Below are 22090 nucleotides of genomic sequence, written 5' to 3' on the forward strand. Positions count from 1 at the left end.
AGCAATTAAAGTTAATAATTAATGTACTGCATTTCTGAAGATTTTGATGAGCTGTAAGAAATTTGTAAAATCCAAATTTAAAAGATGACTCTCTAAAAGTTGATTCCTACAGCATTTGGTGAAAGGGAAAAATGTTTTCAATCCTTGACTGCTTCCCATATAATCAAGTACTAGAAATTATGAGGCTTTTTTCTGTTAATTTCATAATTCAACCACAACAAAGTTAAAAGTACTGGATGGCTGCATCCACACATGCTCCCAGATCTACGGAGCATGTGGAAAGGCACTAAGTGCATCACAGACCATAACTCCAGAGATGCACAATGCCCTAGCGACCCCTCTCTGCCTGACATTCTAAACAGGTTCTACACCTGCTCTGAGGACCCTGCCACCCCCTCCACCATCAGACTCACCCCACCACCTGGAGAAGAGCCCCTCAGTGTGACCCCAGCAGAGGTGAGGAGGATTCTCCAGAAGATTAGTCCCCGCAAAGCTGCTGGCCCATACAACATCCCTGGACTGGTGCTAAGGGACTGTGACGAACAGGCCGCAATCTGTGAGGATCTACTACGTCTCCTCCTCCCCCATCATCCTCAGCACAGGCTCCCCTCAGGGATGTGTGCTGAGCCCTCTTCTGTTCACCCTGCTTACATATGACTGCTCAACACCCAGGCTGTCATATTGTGAAGTTTGCGGATGACACAGCAGTGGTCGGATGCATTGCTAACAGGCAGGAGATGGAACACCTGGAGGGTTGGTGCAGAGAGAACAGTCTCTGCATCGATGTCACAAAAACCAAGGAGATGATCGTGGACTTCAGAAGGGTCACGCAACCCGTCCTGCCCCTGCACATTGGAGGATCTGCAGTGGAAGTGGTCCCCAGCTACTGGTACTTGGGTGTACACCTAAGTAACGACCTCACCTGGAGCAACAACACTTCCAGTCTGGTCAGGAAGAGGAGCATAAATCAAAATATTAAATTGTAACCTGATAGAAAAAATGTAGGAAATCTTAGCAAACACTAAATGAAAAATTATGTTTTCCCAGAATCAGACATATCCTGCACCTTTTATCGATCTAATTTACATTTTCATAACATAACTTTGCCAGCAGCTGGTAACCAGCTGTCAGCATGTCACCATGGACTCTGAATATGTACAGAATTTTTTGAAAACTTCTAAAATTCATGAAGAAGGAAAAAAAAAAATATCAAGAAGTAAAAAAAAAAAATCAAAAATCTGTCACATTTACCCAAAGAATATTTCTGCTAAGATACAGGGGATTTCAAATATAAATACATATCAAATTTTGCAAAAAGTTGACAGACAAAGGATGGGACTGACAGATGGACCGGTATTGGATCAGCTCTGCTGACTGTTGTCAAAGCAGAGCTAAAAACTGCATTTTGTATTTACTTGGATTATCTTTGTCTTCTATTAAAACTTTGTTGATGATCTAAAACATAACAAATATGCAAAAAGAAATCAGGAAAAGGGCAAAAACTTTTTCACAGCATTGTACCTCTAGAAAATGAATACCCCCTCAGGTTATTCCAGGTAGAGAAATACAACAAACAGTCATCCTCTAAACAGGAAATTATTAGGCTCTGCTATTTGTAAGTGGATGTTGTATATTTACACATTTGTATATATACATATTTACAGTATGTATGACAAAGCAAAAAGCAGAGAAAAAAAATACAGCAAACAAATGTGTGTAAGTCAGAGAGAGAGAAAGAAAGAGAGAGAGATTACCTTCATTTTTAGTGATGCAGCTGTAGAGGGAGTTCTAGAATGAAAACAAGGAGCTGTGGTGATACCAGTGACTGCTCTTCAGCTTACTCACGTTTTTCAATACAAGTACCAGAATTTTGTGCAGCAGAAATATGTTTTGTTTAATTCTTGCCTTTCAACCATCCTTTGCCTCAATTAATCCTGTGACACCACAGTTTCAGAATGACTGCTTAACCACTGATGTGACGGTGACCTTGACCTTTGATTACCAAATCTGATCAGTTTATTCTTGAGTCTAGGTGAACGTTTGAGTCACATGTAATTAATTGAATTCCTCTAGGAGTTCCTGATATATTGCATTCACAAAGATTGGGACACGTGAGATAACAGTGATTTTGACCTTTGATAACTAAAATCTGACCAGTTCATTCTTGAGTCAAAGTATCTCTTGAAGGCCCTGAGTGAATTTATCAAATATTTTCTGAGTGTGAAAGGAACATACAGGCTAATAACAAGACAACAGCCTGGGTTACATGTTATTCTGCTCAAATGAGTTTCATTAATATCTACAACTGTGGAAACATTACCAGTTTCCACACCTAATGCTAATTTTTTAAAACATCATACATTTCTAAAGGGTGCAGCCAAAATAAGACGATACATTACAATGGGAGTCTCTGTCATGATGGTATTCACACTGTTCATTTCCCACACAAACACTGGAATTTACACATTCACAAAGATAGTAAACACAACATAACTTAAACAACACTATCACACTGATGGTTTAAGCAGAAACACTAACAATCCATTCACCAGTGTGTAACTGTCCATCCAGAAAATTTTAAGAAGCAAGTATACAGGCAAAGATTTAAAAAAACTGAGTGGTAGGAAGTTACAAAGAGTTGGAGCATTTAACTTTTTCCATTTAATTTAAGTAAGAACACTGCATTTGCACACAATCTGCAGTTCGAAAGCTGTTGGACTTACCTCTGTGACTTTTTTGCATACTTTTGTTATATCATTTTTTGATGATGCCTACACAGGGAAAAATTAATAAAATACAAGCAGATAAACTCTGTCATGAATACAACTCAATACAAAGCCAAAATACAAATGTTGGGGAAATCATTTTTAAAATGACAGCAGGCCACACTTTTCCACACCATCTCACCTGTTTGCATTCCCTGCGACACTCAGTTGAGATAGCCAGCTCACAGCAACCCAGCCCCACCCAGCCATCTGACTTCTTGGATACTCCTGGAGCCAAATCACACATCACAGAATCAACAATTTGCCATGTGAACTTGTTTTTATGAGGGTTAACTTGGAGACAGATTTATTTATTATTGTTGACAAAATATGAACAGAGATTAATATTATTTACTTCATTTGTGACTGCTCAAAGTTTTGGATCATTGGTGTTTGTTTTCGATTAGAATTTTGTAAGTTTTGTGCAAATGCGTTGAGAGAAATGAAGGGTATTGTTAACCTGAAACACCACCAGAGTAAATCTGTGAATGCTGCTGGAATCCAGTGAACATCAGTAATAGCTTAGTCTGGGAGAATCTAAGGACAACTTTTTTCCTCAACAGGTTAAATCCTTACAGACTTCTCAGGTTCTCTGGACGTCAGTGTTCATCAGATACAGAAAGGTATGAAATCTGGAGGTTATTAGGCATCTGACAGGTACATTTCTTCCGAGCACAGACAGAACACAGTCCTTTGAATTACTGCCTGACTCTTCTCACAGCTTTAACAGATTTACCAGCTACCACTTATTCTTATGCAAATGAATGCAGAAGATTGAACATGTGGTTAAGTATCATGTGGCAAGTTATTTCTAGTTTCTATTTCCATTACAGTTCTGGGGTATCTTTTGGACACTGATTTAGTACTCAGCCAGGAACACCCAACTTACCTTAAGAATGTTTTTTTTTAAAAAAGATTTCAAATGTTACTCGAGACCAGTACTTGTTCACATCAAAAATGTGTTTCACAGTGTTCCGTAACTTTTTACAATTACAAGATGTTAATTCAACTTTTTAACTCTGTTGCATAATCTGTCTTGTTTCTGATCAACTGATGAAGTTCAACTTTCACCTTTGCAGAGGATGTTTTACACTAGTGTTGTGTCCACCATAACAGTTACAGTCTTTATAGATAATACTACTCGAAAGCCCCCCATCCCCCAAATATATTTTTTAGGGGTGGGACTTTAACGTGTTAATTTTGATTAATTAATTACGGGGAAATAAACAAATTAAAAATTTTAACGCATTTTAATTGCACTTTGCACCGTAGAACGTTTCTCAGTGCACGAGTTCCCGGCATACAGATTATATCGACGCACAATGTCCATATTCAGGGGCCACGTCCTTCGCAGCCCAGGAAGACCGCAAAGATTGGAAGTGAGCAGCTAGCCTTCATATCAGCGTCACCTGCCCTCACCTCTGCGTAGCTCATGTCGCCTACCAACCAGTGCGAAGCACAGCTGTGGAAAAGCAGCTGGTTAAACAGAGAGCGAACTTTTGCTCCTTTTTGTGGTTTAATTTTAAATCTTTATTCAAAATAAGCTGTTAAAACAAGCATAACAACATCAAGGAATACAGCTGAGCGAATGATTAATTTCCAACTATATTAAGTGAGACATTAATGTTGACTAAAACTATCCAGTTATGATGCTTAACTTTAATTTCAGGAGTTTGCTTATCACAGGAGCACTTCCACCCTTCATTGGTCTGTGTAGTAGACTGGTGGGAAAATAAAATTTTGAAGTTTAAGCTTATGTATATTGATTAATTCATCAACCAAACTTAAATTAATATTTCTCATGTTCAATATTAAAATGTGATTAAAATGCGATTAATTTCGATTAATTAATTACAAAGCTTCTAATTAATTCGATTAATTTTTTTAATCGAGTCCCACCCCTAATATTTTTGCTTATGCCTTAACATTCTTCCTTCATGAAACATAGGTCAAACAATTTTCAATTTTGCGACAGAATTGTATTAGATGAGTTGAACAAAATATGATTGACATAGAGAAAAGCCAATGGAAAACAAGCACTAACCCCTAAACCAGGGGTCGGCAACCTGTAATCCGGATAGAGCCATTTGAACCCAGTTTCCATGGAAAACAAAACAATGAGGGCTGCAAATGCTAGCAGAAGCCGTTAGCGGCTACCGGCTTCTGGTAGCAGCTACCGCGAGTGACGCATATATTGAGAAATGAAAATAAATAAATAAATAAAATGATTTTATTTTAATATTTCAAGATCACAATAATGTTCCAATTTAAAACTACAACAAAAACCGAACTGACAAAAATAAAATGCACTTCAATTGGATACTTATAATTTACTTCCGCGAGCCACACAGAGCTGCAGATTAAGCCTGAGTGAGCCACATGAGGCTCCGGAGCCGTGGGTTGCCGACCCCTGCCCTAAACAGTGAGCTACAGACAGTGGTGGATTGTGGATGACTGAAAAGTGATATTTAGGGATGAATCTACATTAGACATTGTTAAAATAGACAACGAGATGAAGCTCAAATCATAATAAATATAAACCACTGAGAATACTGTCACTTTCTGTGACTGGCATTATTATGGTAAGAACTAAGTTGTACGAGATTTTTTGTAGATGCCTTTATGGTATGAATTTGAACAGCCCAGGTCACATCGTTATGCTCACAATATTTTCAGAAAACTTGACCTCTGAGCTTGACCTCACTGAGATTCGAACATGACTGAGATTTTTATTAGATGCATTTATGGCGTGAATTTGAACATCCTATGTCACATGGTCCTCAAGTTATTGCGCTAACAAAGTTGAAAATTGGCGGGCACCTGGGTGGCTCAGTGGCTGAGCAGGCGACCACATACATATGCCGCATTGCGGTGCAAGTGGCCTGTCACCAGCTTGCCTGCGTGTCTTCCCCTGTATCTTCCCCCTGTTTCCTGTCTCTCTACTTTCAATGAAAACTGCTGTGGCCAAAAAGCCCCCCCCAAAAAAGTTGAAAATTGGCCACTAACACACCGGGCAAGGTGACAACAATACTCCATAAGCCTTTTCAGGCTGAGGAGTAGAAACTGTCTATCAAGTATTGAATATTCTGTCTTGTTTCTGGACTAAGTCCAACATTCACTTTATTTTATTTTTTTACATTAGTGTAGGTATCCACCATAACTGTTACAAAGACAGTCATATTTATAGATAGTTATTTATACATAGTTATAGATATTATCGTTAAACCCCAAACTAAAAGGTTCAGAATCAGTACATACTGGCATCATAAGCACACCTGGCTTACCTGGAAGTGTAGTATTGATGCACATCCAAAGTTCATTCTAGGAAAGAAAGAGGACATTAACTGGTTAATATCAGCGTTTATGAAAAAAGAACCTAAACAATAGCTTTTACAATTATGGTACTTTCATTTCTTTATTTTCTATTTCTTATACATCATGCAGTTTCTTTAGAATAAAAAAATTCCACTCAGACGGGAGCGCCCAACTATTTGAAAAGCGTACCCCCCCACCCCCCTGTTGTACGCTTTGTACGCTCTGGAATATTTCGATATTTATTAAACGTCCCTTACCAAAGTCGCACTAAAACATTTCGACATATTTTTGAGCGCAGTGTACCACATAAAATTGGTTCAAGGTCAGTAAGCACGAGAAGAATTCACACATAAGGCACACCGGATTATAAGGTGCACTGCCGATTTTTGAGGAAATTTAAGGATTTTAAGTGCGCCTTATAGCCCGAAAAATACGGTAAAACTGTCATAGTCCTGGGCAGGTGGCCTAGTGTTTCGAGTTCTTTTAGTGACGTTCTGTTTTTTAATATTTCTGGTTGTGTTTACTAGTTTTTCTTATAGCTTTGGCTTCTCCGTTTGTTGTTGTTGTTTTGTATTCTGTTTTTGGCTACAGTTATTTGTATTTCACTCTGGTTTCACTGTGTTCTTGTCTTCCTGTGTCTGTTCTCCTCAGTGTATCTGTCTCCATGTGTTCTGGTGTGCCAGTTCCTCTGTTATCCCTCCTGTGTCGAGTCTTCTGTGTTTCTGTTTCAGGCATCTGTGTCTTCCTCGTTTAGTTGCTTCCCTGTCTTATGTCAGCCTGTGTGTTGTAATAGGTTTCCATTTAGTCACATGTTTAGATTTCCTCTGTGTGACAGCCTCCTTATTTGTCAAGTCTATGTTGTGTCATGTTTAGTCACTTCCTGTTTTTCTTTTGGCAATTGCTTGTCCAGTGTGCTTTGTGTATAGTTTTGCTTCCTGTGTCACGTTAGTGTGTTTTGTTCGCCTGATCTCCCCAGCTGTTTCCTCTTGTTTCATTACTGTATGTATATATTGTCTGTGTTTTCCCCCTGTTCTTTGTTGCATTGTCATTTGTGTTTTTGGAAGCTGTGTGTACTTTCCTGCACTGTCCCTTTTATTGAGGCTTTAGTAATTTTGGTCTTTGCTCTTGCCTTGATTTTTGACTTTTTTTTTTATTTGTGTTGTTCAAGTCTTCATAATTAAAAACTGCACCTCAAGTTAAGATTCTGGCTTTGCATCCTGAATTTGGGTCCAACCCTGCCTGCCACACAGCGACAAACACAAACAAAACAAAAACATGATGAAGAAGTATCGAGACAGAATTACTATAATGACCATAATGTGCTGAAGAAACAAGTAACTGACCATTTATTTAGATGAAAAATTTCAGAGTTGAAAGACAACTGTAGAGTAATAAATCTGATTACTTGCTCTGCATACCAGCTTTCCAGACAACTCCAAATGTGCATCCACAAACCTCTGCAATAACTGCAGGTGGTGTGCTAATCCAACTCATTGTACAGAGCACCTCTTTGATGATTAGTTCACAGTTTGTGTGACCAATAGTTTTAATGAGCTGGTGCTCACACATACCATTAATATTTTGTGGTGTCTACAATGTAAATATTAGTAACTGTTGACAGTGTACACACTATACTGGCTTCCACGGACTTTGTGGTGTGTGAGGAAAAACCCTTGAGCTATGTTAAGAAACCAATTAATTATCCAGAAATCCCATGACTTGACAAAAGAATATAATAAACTATGTCAGCTGAAGTCGTGAGAAGTTTCTCCAGTTCTTCAGAGACAAACACTACATTCCAAAGTTCAAAACAGTGTTGAAAAAAATAAAACATCTGATGAAACTCCTATTGGGATTGTGTGAAATGTTGTGTAATTAATCATTGGAAAAAAACTAATTTATCTCCTCCGCCTACAGTTCTGGGACACAGAGTCACAGACAGCTCAGAAAGAAAATAAATGTGTGGTTAAAAAAAATAGGAGACATCTATGTTCTCATGTTGTTACAGGACAGTAAGTTGTAGAAATTAACTTGTGACTGTTAACACTCCACCTCTGTGTTTTGGCAGGGGAATAAACATTCCTGTCAGCAGGTGTCAGTATAGAGTATAAACATTGTTTGTAATGAAGGAGGAGCCACCAAGTAAGAACGAGACAAAAGGCCAATGTTCCAAAGCAGAAATCCCTTCACTCTCTTACAGACAGACAACACCTTTTATCTCTGCACTAGTGTTGATCTCATGCAATGTTTCATTTTGCCCGTCCATGGCGCCATGCTGGCTGGTAGTTTGTTTCAGCTCTTCTATTTTCTGTGGTTCCTTTTCAGTCGATTTCACTTTGTACAACACATATACTGTACTGCCAAAATATTCACTCACCCATCCAAATCATTAAATTCAGGCATTCTAATCGCTTCCATGGCCATAGGTGTATAAAACCAAGCACCTAGGCATGCAGACTGCTTCTACAAACATTTGTGAAAGAATGGGTCACTCTCACCCTTACAAAAATCCACTATGCTTTCCTATGCAGTAACCATGGTTTTTTACATGGTAAAACCATGGTTACTGCATAAAAACCATAGGTAACCATAGTGAATTTTCATAAGGGCAGGAACTCAGTGAATTCCAGCATGGTCAGTCCAGCTGTGAAATGTCCTTGCTACTAAATATGCCAATCAACTCTTAGTAGTGTAATAAATGGGTGGAAGCAACTGGGAACAACAGCAACTCAGCCACAAAGTAGTAGGCCACGTAAAATCACAGAGCGGGGTCTGCAGATGCTGAGGCACATAATGTGCAGAGGCTGCCAACTCTGCAGAGTCAATCACTACAAACCTTCAAACTTCATGTGGCCTTCAAATTAGCTCAATTAGCTTCATGGAAGGGTTTTCCACAGCCAAGCAGCTGCATCCAAAACTTAACATCACCAAGCGCAATGCACAGTGTTGGATGCAGTGGTGTAAAGCACGCCACCACTGGACTCTAGAGCAGTGGAGACATGTTCTCTGGAGTGACAAATCAAGCTTACCTGTCAGGCAATCCGATGGTTGAGTCTGGGTTTGGCAGTTGCCAGGAGTATCTGGATGATGTCGTTGCAATTAACTGTGTAGACCACATAGAGTATGTTGATGGGCTAGATGACTTTTTCCTTCCACCGGAGTCCATAATGCTCAACAAATGTCTACCCAAGTTCCCAGACTTTGTTGCTGAGCTAATCACTTCATGGAGTAAACCACTGTACTCTGCTATGGACAGTATCTGGAGCTTGATGGTGCAGCGGAGGCTAGCTTAGCCTACACACTGCCTATGGAGCTATTCCTGGCAGCTTATCTGGCCCCCTCCCTTAGCCATGGTGTGAGTAGCCCCTCAACTCTTCTATCCAAGCACCACAGATTCTCCATGTTTCAGACAAGATTTATTGGGCTCAGGTGAGCACTGCTTCATCACTGTGCTCCAGACATACCAGGCCTGATGGAGCTCGGGTCACTAATCTCCCCAGACAGCCCACTGGTGCCTCTCCATAATGAGGTCGGGTCACCACGGATTACATTCTCAGTGTATTCTGCTCTGCTGTCGCTGCTCAGAGGGATCACTTCAACAGTAGGGGCACAGCAGCATCTGTGGCTGACCCTCTTCGATTTCCCGGATATGGACAGGACCTTTTATTTGGATGAACCAATGTCTGCTGTTGGGTTATTTGGGCAATCAAAGCCATTCAGAATAAATTTGAACTGAGGCAGAAGCAGATAGAGACAGTTAGGTCTATAACCTCTGTTCCCCGAAAGAGAGGAACAAGGTACACTACCAGGTTGCACTTCCATACAACTAGGCTCAGTAAAGAGCAACTATTGAACTGAGGGATGGCTGTGATGAGAGGGATGTACAGGGGTTGGACAATGAAAGTGAAACATCTGTCATTTTAGTGTGGGAGGTTTCATGGCTAAATTGGACCAGCCTGGTGGCCAATCTTCATTAACTGCACATTGCACCAGTAAGAGCAGAGTGTGAAGGTTCAATTAGCAGGGTAAGAGCCCAGTTTTGCTCAAAATATTGCAATGCACACAACATTATGGGTGACATACCAGAGTTCAAAAGAGGACAAATTGTTGGTGCACGTCTTGCTGGCGCATCTGTGACCAAGACAGCAAGTCTTTGTGATGTATCAAGAGCCACGGTATCCAGGGTAAAGTCAGCATACCACCAAGAAGGACGAACCACATCCAACAGGATTAACTGTGGACGCAAGAAGAAGCTGTCTGAAAGGGATGTTCGGGTCGTAACCCAGATTGTATCCAAAAAACATAAAACCACGGCTGCCCAAATCACGGCAGAATTAAATGTGCACCTCAACTCTCCTGTTTCCACCAAAACTGTCCGTCGGGAGCTCCACAGGGTCAATATACACGGCCGGGCTGCTATAGCCAAACCTTTGGTCACTCGTGCCAATGCCAAACGTCGGTTTCAATGGTGCAAGGAGCGCAAATCTTGGGCTGTGGACAATGTGAAACATGTATTGTTCTCTGATGAGTCCACCTTTACTGTTTTCCCCACATCCGGGAGAGTTACGGTGTGGAGAAGCCCCAAAGAAGCGTACCACCCAGACTGTTGCATGCCCAGAGCGAAGCATGGGGGTGAATCAGTGATGGTTTGGGCTGCCATATCCTGGCATTCCCTTGGCCCAAAACTTGTGCTAGATGGGCGTGCCACTGCCAAGGACTACCGAACCATTCTGGAGGACCATGTGCATCCAATGGTTCAAACATTGTATCCTGAAGGCGGTGCTGTGTTTCAGGATGACAATGCACCAATACACACAGCAAGACTGGTGAAAGATTGGTTTGATGAACATGAAAGTGAAGTTGAACATCTCCCATGGCCTGCACAGTCACCAGATCTAAATATTATTGAGCCACTTTGGGGTGTTTTGGAGGAGCGAGTCAGGAAACGTTTTCCTCCACCAGCATCACGTCGTGACCTGGCCACAATCCTGCAAGAAGAATGGCTTAAAATCCCTCTGACCACTGTGCAGGACTTGTATATGTCATTCCCAAGACGAATTGACGCTGTATTGGCCGCAAAAGGAGGCCCCACACCATACTAATAAATTATTGTGGTCTAAAACCAGGTGTTTCAGTTTCATTATCCAACCCCTGTATATGTGCAGACAGGGCTGCATATATTATCACAGGTCATCTTAAAGTGTGAACAGAGGTGTCTTCAGCTAAGATACATGGCACATACTATATGTTTTTCCTCTTCTTCAGGGTACAGAGGTTATAGACAACAGTTTGTTTTTCTCCATTTCCTTAATCCATCCATCTTTTTATACTTATCAAATTCAGGATCGCGGTGGGCTAAATGTATCCCAGCTGCCATAGTTTGAGGGTACACCATGGAGGGTTGCCAATCTATCGCAGGGCTAACACAGAGAAACAGACAACCATTCACACTCACATTCACACATACAGCCAATTTAGAATTGCCAATTAACCTAACGTGCATGTCTTTGGACAGTGGGAGGAAGCCAGAGTACCTGGAGAGAACCCACATAGGCACAGAGAAAACATATAAACTCCACACAGATCAGCTCCAGGTGGTATATCACTTTTAATCTTGTTCAGTCAGTTAAAGGCCCAACACATGAACATGGACATACTCTGGATCTTGTGCCATATAGTGGCCTGCTTCTCTGTGACACTGAAATCTGTGAAGTTAATTTTTCCAGTCACATGCCTGTAATATTTGAGATTTTGCTTTTATGTCAGTCTGCAAAATCTGATGTGCCTGCCCACCTATCCGGTTGTTAAATGATGACATAGAACTCCATTTCCAGGTCCAAATTGTCACGTGATCAATATGCCGCAATGCTGTGTCCCTGGTTGTTTTAACCGATCCGACTCGAAAAAAAAAAACACACTCACATACTGTTTCATCAGGTAGTGTGAAAAATTGCTGCTGTCTAAAACATGTCCTTTAGCATTATGTTCCAAAGGTGGCTGATAAATGATTAGATACATAGCTGAGTGAATGCTGGTTTTTGCAGTTGCTGCTGGGTGTTCTTTGTTTTGTTTTGTTTAACTCATCGTTATCTGTAGGATCATAAAGGCTTCTGAGGATGGAGGAATTCTGAAAGTGATTTCAAAAGATCAGATCAAGGTATGTATTTATATTGTACTATTGGTAATTATTTTTATAAGTGATTTCATGTTCATCCTTTACTCTTTGGCTTCAGAGCTTAAACGATGATCTGCTCTAACCAGATGTATCTGTCCATCTACCTCTCTGAAGCCAAGACTTCTGCTTTTTAGTGAACAGCAGATAAAAAGATAAATCTGTCGTGTGTGAGTATACATAAGAACTAAAAACAATTTATTGATTTGCATTTTTTTCCCATTTACTCTTTGAGCTTATGGGGGTGATTGATGACATCAAAAGATCAAGCGAGGGGAGATCAAGTTGCTGGATTTTGTCTGTCTTTGATGTAATGCTCCCAGAGGTAAGATGGTCAGTCTTGTGTGCTTGAGAATTTAGAGGTTGGTTTTCACCTTTGTACACTACTGTGAGCACCACCCTTCTCCCTCCATGCTGCCATCCATAGGGTCTTCAGATCACAACACTGTTTCTCTTTTATGTTTCAATTCAGAAATGTAAGAGAAATGAAAGTCCACTCTGTACAAACATTGATGATAAATATAAAAAAAAACTGAGTGACATGAGGACTGCAGGGACAGAAAGTTTGACACAAATCACCACCTCATCAGTTGTTCCACCATCTGCTCTTCCTCAGCCTCTATTTCAATTCTCTCCCTGGTCTTAGAAGAGAAACATCAATCAATGAGACTGTTTTTAAAAAAGGACGCTGCCCATATCAAAGCTATAAGACCGATCAGAAGATGCTATCCAGTACCTATAGGGCACTAACTCAGACAAGGAATCAGCTGATTCATTTTAAGTATTTATCTTGGGTTTGATATAAATAACTTTGAAGTTAATCAGATGAGTTATAAAACACTGTATTATCACTGCTGGTACTAGGTTCCTTGATCTCTTTTACCTCTTATGAAGCAGGCTACAGCTAAGACCTGGGGAAATCATACAGTATCCCCAAGATCTCCTCTATAGTGAGTTTGAGCTTCAGCCATCATGCAGGAGATACTGATAAACAAAGACGAGGTCAAACTGTTTTTTAAAAAAAACAAAAAACAAACTTGGGCCATCAAACTATTAAACTCCAATTTCTGGCTCCACTCCTGTTAAATAAGGATTAACTGCTGGTTTTAAAGGTGGTGTTTAAAATTGCATTGTTATACCCTCAGCCCCCTGCTGCCACTTGATGCACTTATATTTATTTATCATATTTGTTGTTTCATGTCCTCCTCTGAATGTATGTATGTCTGTTCTATATAATTTTGTTCTTGCTTGGCTGCAAAGCAAATTTCCCTTTAGGGACAATGAAAGTGAGGTTGTGATGACTGCATTATTGACCTGTTTTTCAGATCATCATGAAAGTCTTGGAAATGCAGGGTCTGACCCGGCTACAGGAGGAGGTGGTGATGGCCAGTGGGAGCCCATTTGGTGTTAATTCTTTTCAGTTTGTATGTTGATTTCCTTGGCCTGTTTTTGGCTAAACTAAAAAGTCTCAAAGTGCACAAAGGTCAGGAGTATTTAACATAACAGCTGAAATAATTTCATGACAGAAGATGTCCAAGTGTTGTGGTCTTTGTCATTAGCTGTTCACAGGATCGTCCAGTTAGAGTTTTTCACACTGTAATAACTTGAAGATTAATTTTAAAATTAATTAAGAAATATTTAAGGGAATTTGCAACTTTCAGAAGACTTGACAGATTAACTGGAAAAAATATAATATGGTCTTCCAATTTATAACTTGTAAGATCTACATACTGCACAAGGTTGTTAACCTTCCTGTTATGTTGCAGGTCAAACTGACCCATTTTACATTTAAAACTTTTTTTTAAAGCAATTTTACAGTATGGCACTTCTGCTTGGCTTAAATGTAATAAACATATAGAATGAAAATTGTTCATTTCACATGTTGACACCAACTGTATCTTTATATTACATGGATACTGTTCAGGCCAATTTGACCCTGCAGTCACAGTAGAGAAGTCAGAAGGGTCAAATACTGTTTGTTTCTTTGCAACTGTGAGAAACACACTATATTGCCAACAGTATTCGCTTGTCTGCCTTCACACACACATGAACTTGAGTAACATCCCATTCTTAACCCACAGGGTTTAATATGTCGGCCCACCCGTTGAAGCTATAACAGCTTCAGCTTTTCTGGGACGGCTTTCCACAGGGTTTAGGTTTGTTTATGGGAATTTTTGACCATTCTTCCAGAAGCACATTTGTGAGGTCGGACACTGATGTCGGACAAGAAGACCTGAAACACAGTCTCTGCTCTAATTCATCCCAAATGTGTTCTATTGCTGGAATTCACTGAGCTCCTGAGAGCAACCCATTGTTTCACAAAGGTTTGTAGAAGCAGTCTGAATGCCTAGGTGCTTGGTTTTATATAGCTGTGGCCATGGAAGTGACTGAAACACCTGAATTCAATGATTTAGAGTGAAGGTCAGTTTTCAAGATTATCCAGCACATTAACACTGGGATACATACAAATACATAAATACTCAAAATAATATCACATTTTTTAATCACATTAAAAAGAGGGTATTACGCCATAAGTCACCTGACAGAAAACAATAACTACTGATAGTTAATTCTGGAAACTTTATTTTCTGGATTGTGAGAAAATAAAATGCCAGGACTTTTATTGCTCCTGGGTCGGTTTTTTGGGTGTGAACGTATCTGTCCCTCTAGTTTTTCCACTTCTTTGTTTCAGCAATCTCCCTACAGGAATCTGCTGACATTTTGAGTCCTTATATTGGTGCTATGAACATTTTTCCTTATATTGAGATGATGATTGTTGCTGATAAATAAAAAAAAAAAAAAAAGATGAAGTGCTGCAAAAGTACCTGGAAATTCACAGGAATAACCGATGGGGCTGAACAAACCAATCACAATCACTGTGGGCTGTGCAGTTACATGTATTGGGAGGTGCACGTCAGGTCACAGCTTAAATTTCCTGCTTCATAATTAACAGTGATTAACACATAATGCATCTACACAAGCATAAGTGCTGGCAATGTGGCTGGCCACTTATGTAGGTTACAATGTAGGCCCTGCAAAGACTCAATGCTGAAGCATAAATCAGGGCTAATAGTATATGGATCGTAATGTGACAAATTCATTTAAGAATAATAATTTAATTTAATAACTTAATAATAATTATTTTTGTTTGATTACACAATGTTTGTGATAGTTTAGAGCCAAATTTTAAATTGAAATTAAAATTCGATTAATTGCACAGCCCTAGAACAAACTGCTGCTTCACATCCGGACTGCTTCAACAGTACACACTGTGATGGTCCTGGCCCTGCCAGTTTTAATTGGGTCTGTTTTTCAGGTTCCAATTAACAGCTCCTCCCATCTAATTAGGAAGTGGCTTCACTTGATTGGGAGTCTATATAAACTGGTTTCCTCTCAAGATAGCAGTGCTCCCCGCATGGCTGGTGCCAGGCAGGCACCCACCTTAGGTGTTTTATTTTTTTTTTTTTGGTTTGTTTGTGTTGTAGTTATTTCTAGGTTAAAACACATGTTGGTTATAGGTTAGCACTTAGCTTCCTTTTGTTTCTTTTTATCACGTTATGATCAATAAATGGGTTTGTGAAAACTGCTCCTGTGTGGATTTCCATTCTTTGTTATGTCCTAAATGAGCTGGGCATAACACTTTTAAAACCTGTTTGAAAACCCATTTTTAATTCTCGGACTTTTAAATCAGACTGAGTTCTGGGTACTTATTTATGTTGTTTTTACTCAGGTTGTTATTATTTTATATTTCCTGTCTTAAACGTGCTATAGAAATAAACTTTAATCTAAACCTTTATTTAACCAGGCAAACAGATTTCTTATTTTCAACTGTGTATAAACTTGACTTGACTGAAGTCATAAGAAATGACTGCGCTTATTGATGTAGTTTTCTTCTGCACAAAAGAAGAGACAGAGAGCCAATAGTCAAAAGAACTTTCAGCTTACAGGAATTGCTGGCACATTGGATCAGACAAATTTCTCCATACTGTGATTGTCCCATTCCCCCATTTAAAGCTTCAAACATCCTCCTTTTTTCTGTTGTTTTGACATGATAACGAATCAGTTGTTCACCATGTACCCTAACGTCTAAGAGGGCAGGGTACAAGCAACAACTTCAGTGTGCATGCACACATTCGCTCACATGCCCCCACACACATTTGTATCCATGTGCCAATTACATGCAGAGACGCATGAAACCTTTGCATGAAATTGAATTTAATATGAACCCAATAAGAATTTGATTATTGTTTTTAGTGATGTTGAATATCATCATTCACTAGTGGAAAAGAACACCAAAAAAAAGAATAATAGGGCTACAGTAATACATTTTAAGGCTTAAGGCTGATGAGTGTTTTTATTTACATCATTCTCTGAGCATTATACAATAATATGCTTTTATACAATACAGTACACCCATCAGACACAGATTCTATTAGAAGTGGCTAAGACCCCAACCAGCTTGACAAGCCAGTTGCCTGTTAATGTATGTGTGGTTGCCATATGTGAAATGGACTCACCATAGACTCTGGACAGTAACCAGGTAACCTCTGGAGGAGATGCTTCAAACGTGACTCACTCTTTATAGTGGTCAGCTGCAGAACAAAAGCAAAAATCATGACTTTGTATAACACATTCCAAATTCACAAGTGCGTGCTGTGAAAGAAGTGGTGAGTGAATGATAGAACAGTGCATAAAATTTTGATGTATAAGTTTGTAAGTCTATAAGCTTACAAGTTTGTTTAAAAACAACAGCAACAAAAACTACAGATAAGTCAGACAACATGTTATACAAGTAGGTTCATAGGCTCAATTACAGAATTATTTGGAATATGTAAGATGTCTTTTTGGGAGTGAAACTGGCATTATTAATGTCAATGAGAGGTGGCAAAAATACAGACATTCTGTAATTAAGTAGAAGTACCAATACTTGTATTAAAAATACTCTGGTAAAACTTGAAGTACTGATTCAACTTCTTTACTCAAGTAAAAATTAAAAGACACTGGCCCTGAAATGCACTCAAAGTAATAAAGCAAAAAGTAGCTCTATGGAGGACATTTCTATCAGATATTTTAGTGCAAAGCTAACTGATTTGTTGAGCTGATAGAAACGTTGCATTTGAAATGACCTGCCAGAAAAGTTTCTTCATTTATGCTCCTTTTCTGTATCACTAGCTAGATGCTTAAGTACTGCGACCATAACTTCTGGACATCTGCACCCTGTAACCCCCGAGTACTTAAATAATATGGTTTTGGCTCTTTGTATGCATTAAGCCCCTGGGGATGGAGGCTACACCAATATGAATTACTGCTGTAATTGCCTGCACAACCTCCCATTTCAGGACCCAAATTGCACAATGCAGCATTCTATGGACCTCTGCTCCATTAATTGTAAATGTACCTTTAGTCGTACTTTCACCTGTTTTTCTAGTTAGAGCAATGTGTTCAGGCTGTAGCAAAGCAATGGATAATGTAGTCAGTCCAAAAACTTCTGAGATATGTTTCTGCTGACCATTAACAAAAGGTTTGTGTAAATATGCAGTGGCTTACAGAAGTAAAAAAATTGTGTAACAAAATTGTGAAGTGAACAAAAATGATACAGTGCCTTGCGAAAGTATTCGGCCCCCTTGAACTTTTCAACCTTTTGCCACATTTCAGGCTTCAAACATAAAGATATAAAATTTAAATTTTTTGTGAAGAATCAACAAGTGGGACACAATCGTGAAGTGGAATGAAATTTATTGGATGTTTCAAACTTTTTTAACAAATAAAAAACTGAAAAGTGGGGCGTGCAATATTATTCGGCCCCTTGCGTTAATACGTTGTAGCTCCACCTTTTGCTGCAATTACAGCTGCAAGTCACTTGGGGTATGTCTCTATCAGTTTTGCACATCGAGAGACTGAAATTCTTGCCCATTCTTCCTTGCAAAACAGCGCAAGCTCAGTGAGGTTGGATGGAGAGCGTTTGTGAACAGCAGTCTTCAGCTCTTTCCACAGATTCTCGATTGGTTCAGGTCTGGACTTTGACTTGGCCATTCCAACACCTGGATACGTTTATTTGTGAACCATTCCATCGTAGATTTGGCTTTATGTTTTGGATCATTGTCTTGTTGGAAGACAAATCTCTGTCGGAGTCTCAGGTCTCTTGAAGACTCCAACAGGTTTTCTCCCAGAATGGTCCTGTATTTGGCCCCATCCATCTTCCCATCAATTTTGACCATCTTCCCTGTCCCTGCTGACGAAAAGCAGGCTCAAACCATGATGCTGCCACCAGTGGGGATGGTGTGTTCAGGGTGATGAGCTGTGTTGCTTTTACGCCAAACATATCGTTTTGCATTGTGGCCAAACAGTTCGATTTTGGTTTCACCTGACCAGAGCACCTTCTTCCACATGTTTGGTGTGTCTCCCAGGTGGCTTGTGGCAAACTTTAAATGAGACTTTTTATGGATATCTTTGAGAAATGGCTTTCTTCTTGCCACTCTTCCATAAAGGCCAGATTTGTGCAGTGTACGACTGATTGTTGTCCTGTGGACAGACTCTCCCACCTCAGCTGTAGATCTCTGCAGTTCATCCAGAGTGATCATGGGCCTCTTGGCTGCATCTCTGATCAGTCTTCTCCTTGTTTGAAATGAAAGTTTAGAGGGACGGCCGGGTCTTGTAGATTTGCAGTGGTCTGATACTCCTTCCATTTCAATATGATTGCTTGCACAGTGCTCCTTGAGATGTTTAAAGCTTGGGAAATCTTGACAAATCCGGCTTTGAACTTCTCCGCAACAGTATCTCGGACCTCCCTGGTGTATTCCTTGGTCTTCATGATGCTCTCTGCGCTTTGAACAGAACCCTGAGACTATCACAGAGCAGGTGCATTTATACGGAGACTTGATTACACACAGGTGGATTCTATTTATCATCATCAGTTATTTGGGACAACATTGGATCATTCACAGATCCTCACTGAACTTCTGGAGTGAGTTTGCTGCACTGAAAGTAAAGGGGCCAAATAATATTGCACGCCCCACTTTTCAGTTTTTTATTTGTTAAAAAAGTTTAAAACATCCAATAAATTTCATTCCACTTTACGATTGTGTCCCACTTGTTGATTCTTCACAAAAAATTAAAATTTTATATCTTTATGTTTGAAGCCTGAAATGTGGCAAAAAGGTTGAAAAGTTCAAGGGGGCCGAATACTTTCGCAAGGCACTGTACATAAAAGTCTTTAAAAGAGTTATTTATCTGTTGTGGGTCATGAGCAATGTTACCAGTCGAGTCTTTAATAGAATAGCTGTTTATAATTTAGTCTCAGTATAAATAGACCTGTTCTGTGAAGGCCTCAGTGGTTTGTTAGAGAACACTAGTGAGCAAACAGCATCATGAAGACCAATACCAAGCAGGTCAGAGATAAAGTTGTGGAGAAGTGTAAAGCAAAGTTATAAAAACATATCCAAGCTCTGAGCATCCCAAGAAGCACTGTTCAATCCATCAATCAAAAAATGGAAGAAGTATTCTACAACTGCAAACCTACCAAGACATGGCCGTCCACCTAAACTGACAGATTGAGTAAGGAGAGCACTGGTCAGAGAAGCAGCCAAGAGGCCCACGGTCACTCTGGAGGTGCTGCAAAAATCTACAGCTCAGGTTGGAGGATCTGTCCAGAGGGCAATTATAAGTCGTGCACTCCATAAATCTGGCCTTTATGGAAGAGTGGCAAGAAGAACGTCATTGTTGAAAGAAAGCCATAAGAAGTGCTGTTTGCAGTTTACCAGAAGCCATGTAGGGGACACAGCAAATGTGGAAGAAGAAGCTCTGGTCAGATGAGACCAACTTTTTGGCCTAAATGCAAAACTCTATGTGTGGCGGAAAAGTAACACTACTCATCACCCTGAACATACCATCCCCACTATGAAATGTGGTGGTGACAGCATCATACTGTGGAGATGCTTTTCTTCAGCATGGACGGGGAAGCTGGTTAGAGCTGACGGGAAGATGGATGGAGCTAAATGCAGGGCAATCCATGCCCAGGCCAGTATGTCCTGTCGCTTGTTTGTGTCTATTGTTGAGTGAATGGGCATCTAGGGGGAGCGGGCCGCCCTCTGCAGTGGGGGCGGGGGCGCCAACCTCGGGTGCTGCAGTGCTCCGGGATGCTGTCACCACGGCCCCGGGCTCACCTCCCCCTGCCCTGTGCTGGGGTGTGGGAGGTCGGGGTGCCTATTGAGCCAGCGGACAGCTGGCTCTCTTCTTCCAGGATTCTTCCTGGTCATATGCCCCCCTCCCCCTCCCCATACACAAACACATACACACACACACACACACACACACACACACACACACACAGAATACACATCACTCATAGATGTAGGATGGAGAGGCCATGTGGAGAGCTGCACCACCACTTGCCTCTCCGTTTTAATTGCACTTTAGTCATTATAACTCACAACACATACACACTTACAACCTGATACACATAGGACCTTTGGGGCAGGCATGTTACTCAGAGGTTGATGAGGTGGGGCCGCTGAGGTGGCCCCACTCGGATCCTCGTCACTGTCTGTCCCCAAATTTTATTTGCACTTTAGACATGGAGGGTTTTGGGGGGGCAGTGTGGGCAAGCACTGACGACCAACAGTTGGTGCTTGTGGCATAACTGTCCCCTCAATTTTAACTGCACCCTATACACCTCATTCACTCACAAACATTAACACATAGACCTACAAGTTGGGGAGGAGGAGGGGTGGATGGGTCATCTTACACCCCGATTTCTTACACCTCGCCCAGGGTAGGGGTCGGGTGGTTCCTTGGGGACCGGGCTGGTGGCGTCCTGGGGTCGCTGTTGGCCCTGGGGTGGTTTCCACTTGCCCCGTCTTCAGAGGGTGGGTAGCTATGGATGAATGTGTGTCTTTGTGTATTTGTCACCGTCTCCGTGAGTATGGGTGGGTGAGTGAATGTGTATGTATGGCATATCTGTGTGTGGGTAAGTATGTATGGGCATGTATGAGTATCTGTGCATAAATGTGTACACGGGTGTGTGGGTGTGTTTGTATGTATGGCTGGACCTGGGTCTGGGCCTTGTGCCTTGCCTCCTGGCCGCTCCTTGCTGGTTGCCTCCTCCCCCCTACCCCCCTGGGATGGGGGTGCCTCAGGGTTCCTGGGTGGGGCTGGATGTTCTGGTGTGGGTGCTGGCCTGCTCCCCTTGGGGGTGCGGTGCGGGGCTGCGTTGGCTTCTTCGGCGTGGGGGGGGGCTCTGTGGAGGGTCGGGCGGTCCTTGGGTGCCGTGGGGCCTGGGGCCCTGCCGCCGGCCAGTGCAGGGGGCTGGCCGCTGGGGGGGACTGGCTTCTCATTGCCTTGGGTTCCCTGGAGCCCTCGCTCCTCGACTGGGGGGGCTCCGTCTGAGACCACCCTCTCCCGTCTGCTGGGGTGGGTGTGCGGTTGTCTTTGGACTGAGTAGCCATGGGTCTTCCTGGCTCTTGGTGGGCTGCTGGTGGCCTGGGGTTCCGGAGGCTTTCCCTACCTGCCTCTAGCTTCTGATGGGTGGAGCTGCAGCGTTTTGCCCTCATTGGTAAGTACGTTCCATGACACAGACACAAACATGACACAGACACAAACACCCACTCAATCACAACTCAACAAAATTGTTGGTGTGCGTAACATGCTTTGTTAGTTTTGTTTTTCACACACAAATTTATTTTTGCAAGTATTGATAGTATTTTTTTATGTTAAAGTGATGAACTATCTGATTAATAGACTTGTGCTCTTTCCCCCCTTTTTTTTTCTCTCCTTTTTTTGCTCCCTTTCTCTCTCCCTTTTTCTTTTCTTTATTTTCCTTTTCTTCAGCCTGTCAGCTCTG

General features: G+C 41.1%; 1 protein-coding gene across 1 annotated transcript in view; it reads right to left on the reverse strand.

Moving 5' to 3' along the window:
- The window catches only part of reck (reversion-inducing-cysteine-rich protein with kazal motifs), a 118613-nt gene that overhangs the window by 65064 nt on the left and 31459 nt on the right, over nucleotides 1-22090 (reverse strand). The window contains exons 3-7 of the mRNA XM_030756825.1: nucleotides 16770-16844; nucleotides 6050-6086; nucleotides 2908-2993; nucleotides 2724-2771; nucleotides 1755-1788 (exon numbers count right to left, since the gene is read on the reverse strand). Coding sequence (XP_030612685.1) covers nucleotides 1755-1788; nucleotides 2724-2771; nucleotides 2908-2993; nucleotides 6050-6086; nucleotides 16770-16844 — 280 coding nt within the window. The remainder of the gene's footprint in view (nucleotides 1-1754; nucleotides 1789-2723; nucleotides 2772-2907; nucleotides 2994-6049; nucleotides 6087-16769; nucleotides 16845-22090) is intronic.

The sequence above is a fragment of the Archocentrus centrarchus genome, chromosome 20, assembly GCF_007364275.1.
Source record: "Archocentrus centrarchus isolate MPI-CPG fArcCen1 chromosome 20, fArcCen1, whole genome shotgun sequence".
In the NCBI taxonomy this organism is placed as follows: Eukaryota; Metazoa; Chordata; class Actinopteri; order Cichliformes; family Cichlidae; genus Archocentrus; species Archocentrus centrarchus.